This window comes from Oryzias latipes, chromosome 24 (assembly GCF_053564925.1).
Source record: "Oryzias latipes strain Hd-rR chromosome 24, Olatipes_Hd-rR_3.1".
NCBI lineage: Eukaryota > Metazoa > Chordata > Actinopteri > Beloniformes > Adrianichthyidae > Oryzias > Oryzias latipes.
The window spans coordinates 22384054-22399793 of NC_136260.1; the positions used below are offsets into that span (position 1 = coordinate 22384054).

The following is a 15740-nucleotide window of genomic DNA, read 5'->3' on the forward strand; positions in this document are numbered from 1 at the left end:
AACAGACTCAATAAAACATCCAGCAGGGAGAAGAAAAGATATAGGACATTAACCTGCCCTGTTCAGCACATGTTTATTATTCCTCTCAGAAGACAGAATGAGATGTAGACATTAACTGCACGGGGTTGACGAAAGCACACAGTTACATGAAGTTCCTCTAAACTGAATCAATGTTTTGGCGAGCAACATGCAACTCTAAATTAACTGCAGTTCACTCTTCCGTGTGGTCAGCTTTACATCCCTGTGGATGATGCAGCCAGATGGTCCTTTTCAAGTTTCAGCATTTGTTCCACTCCACAATTATGTTCATCTAAATCCCCCTGATTAGTTTTTAGTTTATCGCTAAAGCCGAGGTAAACCGAAGGTTATCTTAGCCAACAGCCCCCCGCTCCGCTCCGTTCTGTGGAGCCCGATCACTTTCAGACCATGCAGGTTTGCCTGCTGGACTCTCCCTCCCCAGATGGGCTGGTGTGTTTATGAAGAAGGAGTCCCCAAACAGTGAAAATCGATACGAGCTGTCAGCTTTTTAGTGTAGCCATGGACAGAGCAGAGACACGGAGACCATGAAGGGAGGGCTGCAGTCGTCCATCACGCTGTCTGCGGCCACCAACGACTGATCAGAGATGACAGAAAGAGAAAGATCACGGGAGAGCAGCTAAGAGCGCCGAAAAGCTCCTGTGATTTCAGATCCTTCTGTAAACGTCTCAATCTTTCCAGAGCTGTTGCCTAAGTCACATGCACCCATCCGGGGGTTTCCCTGACATGTCAAGGCATTCAAAAGAACATGCCGTTTCATGTGCGCTGGGTTGGAGAGGAGCAGCCGCATCGTAAGGGGAGTGCAGGTGTGTCTGACGCTGCGTCCACACTGGGCACGTGGGGTGCATTCAAGAACCTGCGTTCAGCGCAGGCTTTTAGTACACGATGTTTTCACTGAACTATCGCTGCCTGATACTAGCGCATGTACCTACAGTTGGTATGTGGCAAATCCTGCTCCAGGTTTTGTTTTTCCCCCACAGCTCTTGTTAGGAATAATTAGAAACAGAATAGTTAGAAACTCCCTTTTACTTTTATTACGCTAACTTTTACTTTTTATTACACTAATGGTTTAAACTTGATTCACTATGTATTATGATCTCAAAATTATGTTACATTTGAAGAAAGCACAACCAAGACTATTGTCTCATAACATTCCTCATCCTCCCTTTTCAACTTTGTGTGTGCTGGTGTTTGTGCTCTGGCAAATGTCTGTTAAAACCTCAGAGAGATCTGACACTTGAAGCTCCCTGACCTTGGAGCTTCTCTCCAGCAGCAACCTGTGGGTGTGATTTTCACATCAGGTTCCATCGGATGATCTTCTGAATAAGCAAATACAGGATTTATATACCAAGCCCATTCCCTGTTTTCTTTGTTCGGACTTTGATGCAGCAACCTGTTCATCTGTCTGTAACCCTTCGTACAAATCTGTGCTTCTTGTGCGGAGTACAACTACCACTAAAGATAAGTAACTGTCTCCGAGTCATTATTCATTCATTTCTGTGTGCAGGAATCTGAAGGGGAACGAACCAACCTAATTTACCTATTTTACAGTCCTGTTTAGAATCTCCACTTTCCTCACAGCTCTATTCCAATAAATGACCAACTAGGCATAAAGCGCCATTATCAAATTTCTCCTTCATGATCAATTTTCAAATGGTCGGCACTCCCGTTGAATAAAATGGACGCTATTCATGCTACCTAATCCGAATTGGTCAAAGTTCAACGGGTCAAACATTCAACACGTGTCTAATAAATGCTGGTTTTGTATGTAGAGCCCGAAAATGGGCTTAAGAAGTTGCATAGCGAAGCGTGAACACGAGAGTTTTGACTGTGAAAGCCCAAACGCACATATGCGCGTGCCTACTTAGCCTTTTCATTGGAAGTGGTGAACATGGCATTCCGATGTGGCTTGTGTGGCCACCTTGAACGTACCATTGTCGTGAGCGTGGTCAGCGTATCGTGAAGTGTTCTTGAGGCTCATGGAAGTTGCACGTTTTGGTGATGCTGTTTTACGATGCCTTTACACCACATTCTCGTGGTTACTAAGGTGCGAGTTCTGGCTCCTTACTGACCACGTGCAAATGCTGCAAATGTGATTTGTAAAGCCTGTAGGATGCCCATTCTAAATAACTACTTTCCCCACTAGCATTAAGGTTACACCGAAGAAGCGCACTCATCACGTGAACAGCGCTAACGGGCTTCTTGCCCCTTTTCAGACAGCCTGTATCCACCCGTAGGGGCAGTTGTGCATTTAAGGTATGTGAATCACCAACATTGCAAATGATTAGATGAGAAGAAGCGGAGCCGTAATTCCCCAAAGAAAAGACACGTGAGGCCTTTTGAAAAAATCTGCGTACATCTACGGTGCAGACAGACTTCTCACACATACTGTAACTATAGGGAGGTGTGCAAGCAAAGCACCTAATTGCTCTGGCAGCTCTTGAACGATGACAACACCCCTCAGTGCAACTTGGTGAGACTTTGTATGAATGTGAGCAATTATTCAGCGTGAAAGAGGGGGCCACACGGTGTCGGAGCAGATTTACTGTGCCTGTGGTCAACGCGTTCTGCGGGGACGTTTAATCAAGTGCACTTAGGGGGCTTAATTATCATGCTGATGTTTTTACTAATGCAGACCAACCAGGAGCTGGAGACACAGAAGGTTTCTGAGAGTTTGGTGAGGGTAGAGCAAATGATCTGACATTGAAGGGGATGCAAACGATGAAGAGGAGGGTGCATGTCACTCACAGCAGACCTTTCCTCGACAATATGGAATAAACTAAAGCACTTAAAGTAAAAAAACAAAAACACATTTGTGAACTTCCACTGTTGACAGAAGCATCCATCTGAGTTACTGTCAGATGTTAATTTTCTAATGAAAGAAGCAAAAGAGGAGAATCATTGAAGGGGCAAAGTCAGGACGATTCTGCCATTTGGCAGAAACTGAAAATGAAGATGGAAAGTAAATGATTTGCCAAGAAAGGGTCAGTGGAGTGAGAATGTGCGGAGAGAGCAGATACTGGGATGAGGGATAAAAGTGGAAAGTGGAGGAAGCAGCAGAAGCATGAGAAGGCGGAGGGGCTGGAAGAGCGGAGGCAGCTGAACCATGAAGACAGGCATGTCGGTGCTGAGATGTTCGGAGAATGTGGGAGGAAAGAGAAAAATGGGAGGGAAAAAATAAAAAAGGAAAACAAAGACAAAAGTTTGATACCATGTCAGGCTGGGGAGGTCATCACAATCTGATTTAAAAGCTGACAGCCAAAGGAGAAACTCTAAACAAAGTTGAGCAGGAAGACAGATTGTCACTGATGAGTCAGAGGAAGCAGCTTTCCTACCTTTGCTGTTGCCGAAGCCATGGATCCTGTTCCCGTGATGCCTCGCTTGACCGCTATGTCACTGCTCGATGTTGTCACGGCAACTGTAGCCGGGGTGGGGAGGAGGGAAGGGATCACCGGGAGGGGAAGAAGCCCTGGACGGTTGTTGCCATTGACAACGGCAGAGGCACAGCTATGGTTGGCTCCTCCATTGTGGAGGACAGAAGGACGGATGTCTCTGCGCTCCCAAGGTGCCCGGTAGTCCCTCTCGAAGCGGTGGTGGTGGCGTGACATCACTTCCTCTCAGAAGGGACAAGCCTGTGTGACAAGCAGAGAGAGAGGTCAGCGTGACATTTGTCCTGTTTTTTGGAAGAGGGAGAACTCGGTCAAAGGGACAGCTTTCACAGACGGAGGCAGGAGGGTGTCAACGCCACGCTCACATGAGCACACCGCAGCTCATTTGTCGTATTAATCCCATTCTGCCAGTCATTAGTGAATGCTGGGAGAGAGACGAGGGCTGCTGCAAGGCCTAAAATAAAACATCATTAGTGGTAAACGGCGTGAGGAGCGCAACGAAATGTTTAAACGCTACAGCTGGGCTGCATGCAAACAGGTACACAGCTTTTAGAGGGGGGTAGTATAGTGACAACATGACCTCGTGGTCAAAACTCATTCATCTGAACTGATAAATACACCCTGCAATTACAGCTCATCTGGTACATCTAATGGCGGGTTAATTCAATCACGCTGCCCTTGAAGAGCGTCTGAGCATTCCCCCCTTTTCAGGCACAGCAGGCTGTGACAGGCTAAGAGGCGACAGTGAGCCAGAATCACATCAGAACAGAGCACGGGGCTATTGTAGTGGATGAGCACCGCATCACTCTCATATTATATCATAAATCAAAGATGCAGCGGATCTGAGGAGTAAAATCCATCATCAAGAGCTTTGTGCTCACCTAAAAGGCACGTTATGCTTCCAGAGCCCCCCAGATAACGGTGGGGGGAAATAAATAAATAACAACCTCAAAACCCGGTTTAGCAAGCCCCATGCAAAATCCCTTAGTGTGTAAGGAGAGAATGACAGTGGATGATAAGTCTTTATTCTGCACGCTGGGGTCTGTCGCGCTGCTTCTCTGCCTCACAGAGGAGGGAACGCCTTGAAATGCCAGCTTCCCTGTGTGCATCTGTGTGTGTGTGTGATGGTGCACTACACGACAACGGCAGCAGAATGACTGTGCATGCACTATTAAGACGGACGCAAAAAAACTGCACAACAGCGAGCGTCTTAAAGCAAACTGGAAATGTTTTGATGCTGGTGATGCACCAGACAGCCTGTGGTGGGAGCACCGGCACTGCTGGAAGCGTCTCCCTTCTTTTGCTGCTAAACTCTCTGCTTCTCCCTTCTTGTGTCGGCCTCTTTAACATCCTTTCACCGTCTTTTTCATCCCGCATTCTGTGCTTCCCTTCGTCCTCATTTCATTACCTTTTTTTGGGGGGATCCGCTCTGTGCGAACAAAGCAAACACGGCTGGCCAGGGCGACCAAAAGCTCCAGGAACTTCTCCTGGGCTCCTCTGCAATAACGTTCTCTCCATTCCATAGTAACCCACTGTAATAACCTACATTTTCTCCCCAAAATTGTGCAGAAAGAGAAACAAGGTGGGTGGAACAATAACAGAGTTGGTAAAAGGTAACCTCTTAAGGTCCATGTTGTTGCTAAAAAAAGAGCATTTCTCCATATAAGAACATTAAAAGGAAGAAAATAGCCGGCCATGCACAAGATGAAGAATTGTTTGCCGCTGCTTTGATAATTCCTCACAATTTCTCCCTTTTATCCATCCTGTAACAATGTGGAGTGCAGACATGTCATGGTGAACCTACTGGGATTTATAGTGAAGACTGTAATTTATTAAAAGTCATACAAATCTTCCAGTTTTGCTGTAAAGTTCCTGGAAAAATCAGCCGACCACGTCACAAGGAAATATTTAGATCTTCAAACAACAACAACAAAATATTTGGTTAACTGACTATAAGAGGGGATAAAAACATGCTTTGGACAATCACTGTCTAAAATTAATTTTCATTTTTGAATATTTATTCAAAATTGAATATATATTCTATTCTATAGATATAATATAATATTAGAATTAATCGTTTAGACCAGTGTTCCCCAAAACCCTGGGATGTGGATTGGTACCGGTTTATAAAACAGATAAATAACAAAGTTGACCTAAATTCTTTTCATTTTATTTATAACTTGATTCTGAAGGAAGTTTTATGTTGGAAAAACGACTGGACTCTCTCCACCACATCCGACACATTATTTACACATTTCCAGCTGCTCAGTCGTGTGATGCAAATCTATCAGCTACTATCTCAAAGTGGCAAAGGTCCCGAGCCAGCAAAGGTAACAGAAAACGGACCAAGTTGGAAAGTTTATTTTTGCAGAGAGGAAACAGAAGAGCCCTCAACCAGAAACGGATTTTCGATTCATTGTATGTGATGCACATGTGAAGAATTGACAATAAAGTTGACTTTGACTTTGACCTCAAAATAAAAAAGCTGCATTTTACTCCAAACATGGATTATTGTGACAGTTGTCCCCACACACCGTAATAATAATGATGTATAATACTCAGCAACCAGCTGTCTAATCCTGCTAATAAAGTTTCTCAAAATTATAAAATGACAGTTCTAGTGACCGTTTGTGACCATGGAAAGTTTTACAAGACTGAAGTTGGCATCCGATTGTTTAGCTTCCACTTGGGGACGTAAATGAAATGCATTTTAAGTGACTTGTTTTACAATATGACTTTTAGTTCCTGTTTTTGGGCTCCTTTTTTGCATTTTTGCTGGAGATAAAAGGAAGTCAATGTTAATAAATAAACTGGACTGCCACCGGAGTTTTCCACCATTTCATATCCAGCTTTATTCGAGCACAGCAGGTGTCAAAGGTACAGGCAGGTGCCTGTAACTTCAAAGAACGCTTAAACCATTCCAGAGCATAATTCAACCTTGCAGTTCTGAAAGGTTTGCTGTTTTGTAAAAACACATTTTATAACTTTTACAAGGCACACATGTATACTATAAAGCATTAGGGCAAGCATAAAAATAAAGAATAAAAAAATATATGAGAATAAAGTTAAAAATGTACCTAAATAAATAAAATGTACAAGATTAGAGTCATACATTTATGAGTCAAAAGGCTGTTTACTACAAAAACAGTAAGAAAACAACCAATATTGTGTTTGAGTGTGAGTTGAGTGCATTGTAATCGGTTACTTTATCAGTTTTACAAACAGGGAAAAAAAGTCTTTTGGCGACTAATTTTGTAATCATAAAGACATTGGAAAGAAATTGCAGGAAACTGGGTTACTTTTAGAAGAAAATGTCACATATGAGGAAATTGCGACTTTCGTGGAGGACAAAGTTTGGAGACGGCCGGATTTCACTGGTTACGTCATGGAGCAATTCAGAGGAGTTCTGTGGTTTCCCTGGAGACTTTGACACTGGTGGTAAAGATTCTTGACCCACGAGTAGAGACTTGATAAGTGATACGCCGTCGGCAGTATAGTTGCATACGTCTTAATGCATTTTAGCAGATAGATTCCTATGATAAACTGCAGCCTTATGGCATCGCCATGAATACCTGCAGGGATGGGTTTAGTCGGCACATAATGTGGGTGGAAACTTTCACCACCAGCTTTATTTTTGAAAAAGAATGGCTTTTTCTTTGTAAAATTACCCCTTTTTCTCAAGATTTTAAAACTTTTTTTTCCTTCACAGTTACATAGTCATGTAGTGTTTTCTTCATATTTATTATTATTTTTTCATGTTTTAACAATTTTAAAACCTATCAATTGTGTATCCTTTTTTTAATGACTACATTAATGCACTTCTATTTGGCGACAAATACATTTTAATTTTCTGTTTTTAGTGACCGTATAATGCACTTTTAAAGAATTTCAATGTATTATTTTTTTTTTATCTTAATGTATGCACTTAATGCATACACTTTTTGAATTTTATTGTACCTGTGACAATGACAATAAATATCCATCCATCTAACTTTATTCTTGTAAATTTCTGACTTTTTCTCATAATTTTACAACTTTATTCTCATTTGTTTTTATTTTAATTTTTTCTTTCAAGGTGGCCTTATTGTACTCATTGTACATGTACGAGGTAGAAGTCAGTATTTTAAAGTAGTTTGGAGTACTACTATGTTCACACAGGATGCTTTGGTTTGCAAATAGGCATCTGAACCTTTAAACACAACAAAGGACACATTGCACAGATGCTGATTCCATTTATAATAGCCAAAGATCCTAAATAGTGAACAGGGGTGAAGAAGCAGAAACATTTAACGCAAAAAAAAACACATCTAAGACCTGCAGGAGTAAGAAAAACCGCACCAGAATAACCTGCAGGGATGGAAAGATTGTTGATTTAGGTCCGAGTCGCTGCACGCTATAATATGTCCCCTTATATATATTTAAGGGAAATCAAATCAGGAATCTGAAAAACTAATTTCTGTGCAATATAGTGGTTATGCCTCATTACATTTAGATTGTTAAAGTGGTAAGTTAGTAATAAAATGTTCCCTTCAGATATGCAACATTGCTCCCTATATTTCTGCATACATTGGGTGATTAATATGGGCAGTGGGCAAAAAGAAAAAAAATGAAGAAATGAATCAAAGTTTCCAAACTGGTGTTGTGGTTTTTCTTGTGTCAACTCATAAAGTAAGTTATGGTGGGGGTCTGTGGAGGGGAGCGTGTATAACAGATGTTTGCTGTTGGTTTAAAGTAGGGACGGTACTCGGATTTCCATGCCTTACATTCTGTCACTCAGTTACCCATATGGTATTTCCAGAATCTCGGCTTCCTTTTTAATGTGTGCATAGTCCTCCAAGCACATTCCTGCCGTGGTTTGCACTGTCAGTATGTACCGGGTAACTGCGGGATGGAAACCGATCCCTGGAGAGCAAGTATGACCAAGACAAATCCCACTTATCATGCAGGACCATTTATGGTCCTGCATGAAACAGAAGGATTTATTATGCTAATTAAACTTAAACTTCCCTTACAGATACGTTTCTTTTACTCCTGGAAAGCACATTTGTGCTCGCGCTCACCTCCAGGATGAGAGTGTGCGTTTGTTGGGTGAGGTATGAGACGGTGATAAAGGAAAGCTCGCTCAGAGTTGCCTGTGGAAACCAACACCTCGCACACCTGTGGTCTCTGCCAGACTAGATAAACACTTAAATACTTCACATCTCCAATGACACTTTGCTCGGAGCTGCCGTGCTCCTGGGAGACGCCGCCAATGAAGATTTGGTCACTTTCTTTTGTGTTAACGGAAGTTCTTGTCAGCTGCGGACGAGGCAACACTCTTTCCGCACAGAGATGATCATCTTTGCTGCGAGGTGCCCAATCTAAGTCAATCAAAGGCTCTCTTTAATTAAAAAAAAACAATGACAGCATTTCAATCATGCCCATCAACAATTAATGAGCTCCTGCAGCTCCCACAACCCCGTCTGCATGCTAATATCCGTAGCCGAGTGTGTGACAGGATTTCTGATAAAACTGATGACTAAGAATCTTGCTGAGAGATAAGAAACCAAACCAAAAATTATGATTACTTATCCTGCAAAACACAAATGATAAGGAAAGAGCTTTGGCTTCCAACAGCAACAAGGGTGTTGGCAAAGAACCTGGGAAAAACTATATCAGTAGTCCAAGCAGCTGGCATCTCCCTTGCATGTCATGACACGCGGTGGAGACATGGTTTCTGCTCAATGGGCTGCAAAGGATGCAATTCTAGTGACATTTTTGTTCTCAATACAAGGTTAAGCGATAACAGTCAAGTGGGAGGGTTCCTTGTGTGGACAAATGCCAATATCTGCAGCAGTCTAAGGTTTCTAGCGCCTGATTCCCCTTCGTCCGGAGTGCTAGCACCATGTTGAAGCCCTTTGCGGTTTGAGTGACTTCCAAACTCCAACAGAGCACATCAGGAGACTAACTCAAGCACCCGAGCAATGATGGAGTGATTAGCTGAAATGAAAAGTTATCTGGCAGGTGGGAATGTGAGGCCTGCACCTTTTAGAACAGCATCTGTCACTCCGAGGCGGCATGCAGAGTGTTGGGTGTGTGTGACAGAGCTGCGTTAACAAAGCCATGTGGGAATACACGGGGAGCCTCAGAGAGACGTGAAGAAAGAGGGTGTGCAACAGATGGACAGAGCGCGGCAGCACTAGAGAGACAGCCAGCAAATGAGCACATGAGAAATGACAGCGGCAGAATGCCTGTGTGCAGGCGGAAGCAGAGAAGGAGCGCTAAGGATGGGATCAGAGCGGAGTTGGTTGTGGGGTGTTACTCCTTTGATCTGGGTGTAAGGTTAGCTTTGCTGGCACATTCTTCTCGGCGCCTAATGCTGCCTTTAAGTCCACACATTACTGATACTCCCCAAGAGGAAGAGCTCCATTTCCAATCTGTAGTACTGTTTACTGCTATTGACCCAGCGACAGCCCAGCTTTCTGCATGCCAGCGCGCAAACAGCAACATGCTACAACACACACGCCTGTACCAATGATCAATTTGTCTGTCAGCAAGTCTAGAAGGTACACATGTGGGCTGGGGATGGTAAGGCTATTAGTGTGTGTGGACAGTAATTCTGTAAATGAGTGGCCCTGGGGGGGGGGGGGGGGGGGGGGTACACTGCCATTAGCGCACACAGTATAAGGCCAGCAGAGCATGCACTCTGCTCACAAGTAAACTCCAAGGATGCAGCATAAGAGCCTAACACAATGTTCCAGGACGAGTTCCTTCTCAGCTATGTGTTTATTGCCACAGTATTCACTTGTCTCATACATTATGCATCGGCCAGGCAGGTCTGAAGTAACCTTTAGTGTGATTCACTGCAGAGCCAAAACCCAGAGAAGATGAAGGAACCCCGTTCTTCTATATGTAGTCCTCCTGTTAGGCTTTAGTCACGGGGTTTGACCCATGCAGGGTCGTCTAGGCCCCTGAAGGGTCGTAGAGAGGACATCACAAAGGGGAGCACATGTGTCCTGCAGTTCTCTCTTCATGAAAATGGAACGCACCATTGTCATGTGTGTGGTAAGTGTATGGGGAAGTATTGGTAAAGCTTATGGTAGTTCAACGTACCTACGGGGGATACTGTTGTACGTTGACCTTACACCGCATTCGAGACATTAGTAAGGTGAGAGTCCTTGCTCTGTACTGACAATTTTTTTCCAATGTGATTTCCTGCAAATGTTTTTTCAACATAGGACAGGATTTAGACATGAAATATTGAAAAAATACATAAAAAATAGAGTGACTGTTAAATTCAGTGTGGTATCACTTGAACGCAAAACTACAGCACAGAAACTTATTTAACACCCTACTTTCTTATTTCCACCAAGTTGGAATTGTTTTGTTTTTTTTAAGAGATCAAAATAAGAAATAGACAAACTCGATGCATAGATATATCAAACTAGGATTGTTTGCAACGAATTGCAAAAAAATTAAAAAGTCAAAAGAAGTTAAAACATGCATTATTCAGTCTTCTTTGGGTTTTTTGTTGGGAAATTATCACATGTAGTTTATAATTTGTTCCCAACGCATACCTTTGTTTCATTTCTTTCTTAAATATCAGACCCACAGACAATGTCATGAACTTCATCCTCAAAATTCAGCAGCTTTGAATTTTCTGCACACATGGAATAGGAGTTGAAAACATTGAGAGAGAAATAAAGTACAGAGTTTTAAAAAATAGCTCTAGGTTTATTTTTATTAGCTCAAAAAGAGCGTGGGGAAGCAACATCTTTAATCTCTGGGAAGTGCATAGAAATGAGACCACCTGCTGGCATGGAAACCAAAACGCTTGTTGTTGGGAGCGATTCTTTGCATTAGTGAGTTGTATTAATCCCAATAGCTGGAGGGGAACTAGAGCTTTACAGCCATCAGCAAACCCAATTATAGCTCTGATTGGAGTGGTGGGGCTAAATAGAGTTACCTGTAAGTCACAGAAATGGGGTTATCTCCTTTAAAATTGCACATTGTGAGTTCTTTCGAAATAAAAGAATTCAGCCAATAAGTGAGTCCTATAATAATCACTGATGATGAATTCAGAGCAGACCTGGAGCTAATCTGACTCCTGTACCTCACAGATTCTTATATCATCTCCTGGTTAGGATTGTCCCACTGGTTCAGAGATCATAGTGAGGGATGGCAAGCAGAACATCAAACCGACACCTTGATTGATGAAACGGCGGTGGTTGATTTGTGCACGCCGCCTCAATTTGCCACGACCAGACGCTCTTTGATAATATTCCTCTTTCATTAAGCATGCGGGCAGAGGCCAGATTATTCAAAGTGGATAAAAATGGTTCTCTTGTATTCAGACAGAGAAAAAATAAAAAATAATAAAAGAAGCAAGGCTAAGGGTTATTCTGTCTACAGATCGACAAATATTGCACATGGCAGGAAATTTTCAGCTCAGTGTGGATCAGAAAAAAACTTCTGGGAGTTAATGATGAAGGCAACAAAAGATAACCCTCATTGTTTGGCTTTATACTATAAATATATTATGTTTAAATGGTTGTCTATGTATGTCTTTGCACTGCACGCATGAAAAATAAAATATGCATTTGATCACCATCAGTTAATCCTTTATTTAAGACAAAAAATCAAAATCAACAAAACAGAAAAGATAAAAACACGAAGATGAAACAAACGATGTCTGACTCAAACGTTTTTTCTGTCAACTTCCTGGTTAACTCCAGTGGTAAAAAAAAACACAAAAAAAAAAAATCACTGTTGTTCTGGATCATTTCAAAATTACATATCCTATAAACCAACTTTTTTCATCTTTAGGGGAAATACCGTAAAACTCCCAAAACCTTAAATGAACATTTTACAGAAGTGTTCCGGTACAGCTTCTACATCATGCTAGCAGACAGTCACATGACGTCACGTAATTAACCACTAAATTTTCTTAATTCTGTTAAAGACCCACTCAGAAAACCGTGTCTTCGGTATTTTTACCATGTGTTTGTGGCATTTTTCTCATGATGGAGAACATGTATAAAAAAAGTTCAGATTAAGGCATCATCCAAATATATGCCCTACCCCTCTAGCTCCTCACTATTACTCCAATTGTAGGGGCATTGGGAGCAGTAGTGGTGTCTGAAACTATTTTCTTAAAAGGGGGAGTGGTAGTGACTTGGAGCTGGGTAACCGTCTGCTGGTAGACGCCCCGCTATGATGCAGAGAAAGAACGCACTACTTTATGTGGATGTGCCCTAAAGCACAGAGGTTTACATTTAAATGTATGCATCCACTTATGCTTCTGCATGACTTCTTAAAATGATAAAAGTGACGTTGGGGATTTTCCGTGCGCTGGAAGCTACGCTGAGGACATCATGGAGTAGTAGTAATGTCCAGATTTGAAGACACTATTTTTCCATATCTCTCTGCTTGGATGGCTAATCGTAGGGATAGGGAGAAGCCGAAAGGGTAGGGGAAGGATTGGGATTCAGCCTAAGATTCATTTTAGATTATAAGGCGTACTCTGTGCCGACAGTCCCACCCACAACTTAGAGGTGAATTTCTAATGAACTCCTGCCGCTCTGTGGAAACTATGTCCTAGAAAACAACACAGGTTTTTAGAGTTTACCAAAAAACAGCATCATAAGAATTAAAAGACCAGATAATGTACAACATTATTCTGCCTTTTAGAGCGTTAAAACAACACGTGATGTGTCGTTTTTACTCTCATACATTTGCACATCAGCTATCTCAGAGGTCACAAATGTTTGTACTTGAAGTTCCGGGAACAGATCAAATTTCCCGTGTACGTCTTTAGCCTAAAGGGGCACTGGGGAAGTGCAGTGTCCACCACTGAATGCTGTCATGCAGTTAATTCAAACACCGACATTAACAAAACGCTGCATTATAACAACGCTGGCACCCTGAGGCCGATCGGCACGCTTTCCCATGCAGTCAAACTGCAAGCTTTTCCTTTTCAGTAATTCCAAATGCCAATCACATCCTTTATTTTTTTTCATTTTTTTTTTTTGCATGTGATTACGTGTGTTTGTGTGTATCCTCTGTGGCCCATGGCAGCTGTCGTCTTTTCTCTCCCCGCTGCATCCTTTTCACAAATTTCTCTGTTCTTCAAACAAAAACCAACAATGGCGTCAAAACAAACAGCTCTCATTATGGCTGCCACACATCAGACGCACACACATGGCAGCTGGAATGCATGAAATACGGAGGCTTTCCATAGATTGCTCTATTGCTGTGGGTACTGCAGCCTTGTGTGTGTGTGGGGGGGGGGGGGGGGGGGGTTTGAGCGCAGGACATAAGGTAAAAATGAAAGAACTGCGACTTAATTATCTAGATGGCTGCTGTGGAGATTACAGTGAGCAGCAGGCGTCCATCTCTTTCAACACAACTTGCTTAGAATGTGCAGAAAAGGACTACAAGGCATCAATAAGAGGCCAGCAGGGAAAACAGATCAAGAGAACTAAATGAAAGGAAGGGATGGGAACCACGTCAAGGAGGATGAGGAGCGGCCACAGTGACCCTGCGAAAAACTGAAAAAGAGTGAGAGCCGTTGTCTGTGGACTTCTACAGGAGGTTTTCAAGGCAGCAAAGATAGTATTGTTTGTGTCACACACGTCAATTCCATTGACCACTCTAATAACCCTGACGGCAATGCAAAAAACCTCCAGATGTGTGTTTAAACTATGCTATTTTAACATTTACAAATGCCTTATGCACAATTAGTTTGCTACTGTCCAAGAATAAATGTTGACACGACAGCTCCAGGGTGTTTATTTATGTGAGGTGAGCACGCATCGCTGCAATGCTGCCATGACAGCCTGTCCTGAAAGTTTCAGTTCAACAAGTTTAGATGCACTTTCATCTGCAAAACTTCCTGCAGGACATTTCCAGTGGCATGTATGCTAATACGAGGGGGGTTGACCCGTACGGGTGCTGGGAGTTTTTTTGGGTTGTCCGGGTCCGTGGCGGGTTGTAGAGAAGAGCGACTGCGTCTTAAGGGGAGCACAGGACTTGAGACTTGTGCAGCCAACTTAAAGGGCCTTTCTAATGCAAACTCAACTTTTTTGAGCTTTTAAGTGTGTTTGATTGTTCAGTCCTCACAAAAAAAAACAAAAAAAAACACCCCAAGGCACTATGTGCTTTAAATAACATGCTTCAAATAACAAAATCATCTCAACTCTCAGCAATGTAAGGTTCAGCGCTGTTAGATACCAATCCCCTATTTGGAAGTTTTGGTACGGTCACCTTTTTTCAACTTTTAAGCTTTTTAGTCAGCAGTAGTTTAGTCTTTTTTTAAGTTTATAATACTTGCTTATTTTATTGCTTTTTTGTACTGTCCATAAGTATTTTCTTTGGACCTTGGAAGACAGAAAAGCACATTTACCATTTTAAATCTCCAAATTTGTGATACAAAACAATTTCAATCTGTTGCCACTAACTTAAATAAAACAAGCATTTTCACCAAGAATGGGAAACAAAAAGGTCACCAATTAAGGTACGTTTCTCGTTTCTCTAATCCAGGTTCACACAGATCGGGATCGAGGCAGCATTCAAACAGATTAAAGCGGGCCGTCTGCTAGAATCCCTCACCACCACTGACTGCTGCCTGTCCAGGCAGGATCCAGGCGAGCCTGAAATCCCTTCTATGTGATCCAATAGCAAATTAATCTCCTTAAATCTCAACCTTTTCAAAAGGGCAGGCACTGTAGCATCCTTAGTGCATTTGTTAAGGGAGGCATCATCAAACTCTTACGCGCGGCATGATTTACTTTGGTTTTAGGAGAAAAAGAGAAGTAAGGAAGAAGGTGGGAAAGCGTGGAAGGTTTCTGTCTCCACTTTATATATGTCTCTAGGTGCTTTCTCTAAAAGCCATTCTCTGTCAGTGTCCGTCGTTTCATATCTGTATGAAGACAGTGGCATTTCAGAGTGCATGGTAAATGGCAGCGCGGCATGTCCTGGCCCAGAGGAGTGGTTGGAGCGGGATAGATTAATGGCCTGGGAGACAGCCTAGGGCAAGTGGAATGAACAAATAGAGAGGCTACTGAGATGGTCATAAAGAAGCAAAAACAGAAAGGCGGGTGAAGATAAAGAGAATGAGGTGTTCGCTAAATTGTAGGGGGGAGTGCTGATTTAAGGAATGTGCTTCTATCTAGTGCAACAGCGATAATAAAGCATGGCCGGAACAGAAAATAAACCTGCTACAGCCAAAATGTCTTTTAAAAACATTTATTTCTCAACTTGTCCAGAAAAAAAGTGACTGAAAAGAGAAAAAGCAGGGAAACAGCAAGTTGAAGCTCCAGCATCTATAAAAATGTG

General features: G+C 42.4%; 1 protein-coding gene across 9 annotated transcripts in view; it reads right to left on the bottom strand.

Annotated features, from left to right (window-relative positions):
* klhl29 (kelch like family member 29) overlaps nt 1–15740 on the bottom strand; it is a 280668-nt gene that overhangs the window by 183313 nt on the left and 81615 nt on the right. For all 9 annotated transcript variants that reach the window (XM_011491437.4, XM_078943199.1, XM_004083387.5 and 6 more), the window contains one exon: nt 3372–3668. In XM_011491437.4, the coding sequence (XP_011489739.1) occupies nt 3372–3644 (273 nt within the window). In that variant the 5' untranslated portion in view covers nt 3645–3668. The remainder of the gene's footprint in view (nt 1–3371; nt 3669–15740) is intronic.